Consider the following 5245-nt stretch of genomic DNA (forward strand, 5'->3'; position numbering starts at 1 on the left):
GTGGTGGAGTCACCATCCCTGGAGGTATTTAAAAGGTGTGTAGATGAGGGGTCACTTAGGGACATGGTTTAGTGGTGGACTTGGCAGTGTTAGGTTAGCGGTTGGACTTGATGATCTTAAAGGTCTTTTCCAATCTTTCCTAAAAGATTCTATGAGTCTGTGAAATCCTTCCACATCTTTGAATTCCTCCTTGGCCTCTTTCTGCACTCTGTAAGGCATCACATCTCTACTGCTCCTTTTCTTTTCCCTTGGGTGCTGCCTTTCCTTCTTCCCACCAGGCAGTTTGTATCCATCTCACCTGTTTTCCCTTCAGGGGCTTTGGTGCCTTAACTTCGTGTAACCCTCTACTCCTGGATTGCCACGTGAAGCATGAGTAAAATTTGTCATTGATCCAATGACTGAGTGTTTTTGTGACTCCAGCATGCTGTCTTGTGGGTGACCTCCCCCTGGCTTCTGATATTTCAAGCTGTGGTTTCCCCTTGTCCCCTTGCCCTGCTTAGGTCTCTGCCTTCTGTTAAATGTGTAGAGGGAAACCAGTGATGGAGGACTTGCTTGAATACCCTCCTGCCACTGGAAAATTCAGGTTAGGAACGCATCTTTCTCTGCTCACATGAAAAAAATTCTGTATGACGACAAATTGCAAAATATTCTGATGTTTTGTCTATTTTCTTTCAGAATTCACTTGGTTATTGTTAAGGGAACTGGCTCTTAGATTCCAAGTCTTAAGTACAAACTGTCTGGAACGCTTGATTTTCAACGTGTTTTTTATTGATAAATACCACTTAATAACCTCTCATCTTTCCTCCATGTGGGAGAAGAATTCCATCATTATTAAATATTGATTTATCATCTAAGCAGCCCCTGTTAAAAACCAGCAGTATTCAGTGAGCACATCCGCATTTTCACATCATTACTGACTGTTGTTTCATTTCCGTCTGGTTACTGGAAGATCAGTAGGAATATTATTCTCTGCTTTTAAAAGATGTCTTTGTTGCCCAGAGACACTTCATCTCCTCTCTGTTGCTTTTCATCCCTTGCTGCCTACATTTCAGCTGCCATCTGTGCATCTCAGAGAAGTCTGGTGTCACTCGCCTCGTTGCTGGGGTTGATGACTGGCTGATGGACCTTCCCCGTGTCACGCTGGCAGGCAGCAGAAGAGTACAAAGTCAGTCTTGGGTTTCCCAATTGCTGCGGGAGACCTCTGTGAACTTCACCCTGCTGCAGGGAAGTGGTTTATGTGTCTGCAACACCTGGCACTTGTTTCCAGTAGACCTCAGTCATCCGGGAGGGAAAGATAACAGGTGGCATATGCCCTTCGCATCCTTTTGAACTGTCAGCCACGCTCTCTGGCAGCTCTTGAATCCCCCCAAGTTTTAATATGAATAGTTAGGTATAAATAATGCGTTCATGAGTGCTTCTGCCTAGGCTTTTGTTATCAAAGTTGGTAATTCAACAGCCTTGTTAGAATTTTAAGCCTGTAGCGATATTCGTGGTCTTCCGGGTGGGACGCTGCAGTGGCGCTTGGGAGCGCTGGGTGCAGAAGCACCTTCTGCCCACCTCTTCAGTGTTAGCAAGTCGCGAACACGGCCCTCTGTGGGTAGGTCTCTCATCTGAGAGTCGTTTTTCTCCCATGCTTTTGCCATCTTGATTATTTATCCTGTGCTTGTGTAGCGTGTGTCACAGTGGGCCTGATCTCCCCTAGTCCCTGTATTTTTGTACCGTACTGCGTGCCCTGTTTTCACTTTCATTCATGCCTAATGTAGTAAACTCTCAACTGTTCGAGTTTTCTCTCAGGGGTAATGTTTTATTATTAAAATGATGACTTGCTGCATACTTTGGTAATCTAAGAGTACATCACCAGCGTCTCCAGTGATACCCATTGGTTTGGCACTTAACGAAGAGCTGTTTGGATGGAAATGAACAGCTGGGCATTTCCTTTAATAAATTTTCTTTTTTTTTGTATTTCCAAGGTACTGCACAGATGAAAATCAGACCTTTCCTCAGCCGTTCATGCTGGAGAATCACATCAGCCTCATGCATGGCATCAAAAACCCAGACTTATCCCAGATGGCCAAAGCGAAAGCTCCAGAGAGAGACACAGCAGAAGTAACTGATACGTTTTCATTGACAAATAAATGTACCTGGCGTGTAGCCGTTCGCTTGGGGTGTATGTTGAGCCGCAGCCTCGCGGCACTCAAGCCCTCTCATCCATATGGCAGATTTCCTTCCCCTCCTCTCAACTCCTTCCAGTTTGCTTCTCGGTGGCAGTGTCTGGATCGGAACTGAAAGCGCAGCTGAGCTGCAGCAGCACCAGGGCAACGTTATCTTGAATTTTTCAAGATACTGTTGAACGTGTGGCCTGGTGTTTTACTGGCTTTTTTTCAATCTACTTTGTAACCAGGTCTAATTTAGGTTTGTTATTACCCTTGTTTTCCCCTTCCGTTCTGTTCATGAGCCTGGTACATTTTTCCTCTTTCTCCCTTGTTTTTTCTGCTAGTTACAAAAGATTTCTGTTTTAAAATACTTACTAGTTCCATTACCTGTAAGCACTGCATTCCTCCTAAGTAGCACTGGGTAATATTTTTCAGCAAATAATAGCTCTTCAACTAATTCTATTTTGGGTTGTTTTGGCGCGGAGGGTTGGCTGATTTGGCTTCTTTGCTCCATTTAATTTAAAAATAGATGTAGGTTTTCCATAGCACTGCAATTTATCATTCATCTGTACCATAGCACAGAGGGACTGCAGCCAAGAGTGACTCCCCTCTATTTATGCTGTAAGGAAACCTGGGGTAACTCCAGAATTCACTTCCATGAGCTGATGGCTGCTTCCCCCAAGCAGAGATGACATACCAGGGCACCGGGGTAAATGGGGGCAGACGGTGGCTTCATGTGGCTCCAGCTGGGTGTGCAAATACAAGCCTACAAGCTGTATCCTAAACACAGAGTGTTCAGTGCTGCTGGATAAGGAGATGAAATCACATGGAGGGAGATAGGCAAGCGAGCCATCCTCACGGGAGGAGAAGCATGCTGCGGGAGTATGAGACAGAGGGGAGGAGTTAATGAGAGATGCCATGCAGAAAAAGTCTGAGTGGAGGTGAAAATGTGCAGAGTTAAATCTGAGAAGCATTGTCTGTGCTAATGACCATCCCTGTGTCCCTCAGCTGTCCCTGCTCTGTGGGCTCCTCCTTCCCATACCAAGTTCACATTCTTCCTCATCACGTTTCGGCCCAGCTAACCCCTCCCAGGTCTCCCATCTCGCGTCGCAGGACAGCTGTTGGGATCCTGCATGTTGTGGTGAGGTGTTTGGGTACTGGTAGGAAAGGCAGTGTAACAGGAGTCCCTAGGCATGGCTTTGTTTAGTTTGTATCAAAATAGCCATGTGTATTCACCCTCGGGTGTGTTCAGATAGGCGTGTGGAGTTCAGCACTTATTCTACGGTGGACTCGAACAGTAAAGTAACTTTTTAATCTTATTTTTTTAAGGAAAAATCTCCAAAGAGGATGGCAACAGACGAGCTGGGTCAGGCAGAGACCGCTGCGGGTTCAGACGCGCCGCCAGCCAAAAAACTGAAAGCGCATTGGAAGTGCGCTAAATGCGGATTTGCGACAGACGTCAGTACTGAGTTTCAGGAACACATACCTCGGCACAAGACAGACAGCTCCACCTACCAGTGCTTGTTCTGCGGCTTGTGCTACACCTCTCACATCTCTCTGAACAGACACCTCTTCATTGTTCATAAAGTAAAAGATGATGAGGAGGAGGAAGAGGAGGAGGAGGAGGAGGAGGAGGAGGAAGGGGCGAAGTTACAGAGGGAGATGAGTGAGAACGGACATGAGGAGTATAATGGCGAGATGAACACTACGGCGGAAGAAGAAAACCTGAAATGCAAAGAGTGCAAAAGTGACTCAGCTCTTTGTGAACACAGTCAGACGTGTGGCATGGAGGGTCCTAATAGCACCTCGCAGAACAATCATTCAAAGTCTCTTAAGACTTAAAAACAAAAAAACCCTTTTGGTTGGTTGGGGTTTTTTTGTTGGGGGGTTTTTACTCAAAATACGGGGTGGGGATGGGGCGAATCTTTGAAATATTCTCTTGATTTCTTGGGATGGACATTGCTTTCCGTTAACTTCTATTTGTAAGGGAAATTTAAAAAAAGAAAAAAAACCCCTGCCATTGCATCCTAAGCACTAACTCTCTGCCAGACCAGAGAGGTGAAAAGGGAAAGCAGGGCAAGAATCCTCACTGGAGCTTGTCCAACTCCTGAGGATCAAGGAGCACTTTCTGCAGCTGCAGTTTCCTTAAGATGAGCTCTCTTCCTTCGAGTGTGCACTGCCTCAGCCCCTGCCCAGACCCCTGCCTTGCCTTCCCTATCTCGCTTTCTTTCTCCTCTATTTATGGCTTATTTTTTTCTCTTCCAATCCCGCTTTTGTTTTACTCATTTTTAACTCATAATGCTGTCTCAGCAAAACATGCTTGTCAGGACCATGCTGGCCAATCCGAGATCTTCCACGTTGCATGAGACGGGTTCAAGCTGTAAGTTGTGCTGATTTTTACTTTTAATTGCCTGAATAACAACCTTATTTTCCAAAAGGCAATTTAATGAGATGTCTTGGACCTGAGTCATCCTGAAAAAGAATTTTGTAGCCCCTGTCCTCTCGGGTGAGCGCAGCTCAAAGCCACGTGTTGCGTTTGGGAGGGCCTGGCCTCCCCTGGGGACGTGCTGGCCATGTGTCAATGGAGTTGCTCTGCTGGAAACCATCCCAGGGGTGGGTGCAGCGGGGCCCGGTGCTCGGTGGCTCATCCCGGCAGGGAGCTCAGGCAGAGCTGGGTGGCAGGTGAGGAGCGCTGGGGATGGGATGCCACCAGAAGGGGAAAAACCTCGGCATAGTTGGCTGGCACTCCTGATGGTGTCAGCTCGGTGCCTGGGCTCCCTGACCGGCTCACCTTGAGCCGCTACAGCAGAGGAGGGGAGCGCATCCCGCAGAGGCGTTTGCAGAAGCGGGAACCGCTGTCCTGCGGCACCGTGGGGGCTGGCGCGTGCCGTTCCGTCTTCTCCCGCTGCAGCTCGGCGTTGCCTGTCGCTTGGGAGACGTTTCTTTCCATGTAGTCATATTGACTCTTTCCTCACTCGTTCCCCCATCACACACAATGCTTCGTGTAATAATAATTATCTTCTATACCGTTTTTTTTAATTATGTTGAGCCAGAACCCTGCTCATTATTGTTTACTATGACGATGTTTAAAT

The 5245-nt window shown here is 47.1% G+C and overlaps 1 protein-coding gene across 1 annotated transcript in view; it reads left to right on the forward strand.

Moving 5' to 3' along the window:
- The window catches only part of ZNF592 (zinc finger protein 592), a 37883-nt gene extending 33614 nt beyond the window's left edge, over nt 1-4269 (forward strand). Inside the window, exons 8-9 of the mRNA XM_010160679.1 lie at nt 1971-2106; nt 3483-4269. Coding sequence (XP_010158981.1) covers nt 1971-2106; nt 3483-3995 — 649 coding nt within the window. The 3' untranslated portion in view covers nt 3996-4269. The remainder of the gene's footprint in view (nt 1-1970; nt 2107-3482) is intronic.
- The last annotated feature ends 976 nt before the right edge of the window (nt 4270-5245 follow it).

This window comes from Eurypyga helias, unplaced genomic scaffold (assembly GCF_000690775.1).
Source record: "Eurypyga helias isolate BGI_N326 unplaced genomic scaffold, ASM69077v1 scaffold13641, whole genome shotgun sequence".
NCBI classification, from domain to species: Eukaryota; Metazoa; Chordata; class Aves; order Eurypygiformes; family Eurypygidae; genus Eurypyga; species Eurypyga helias.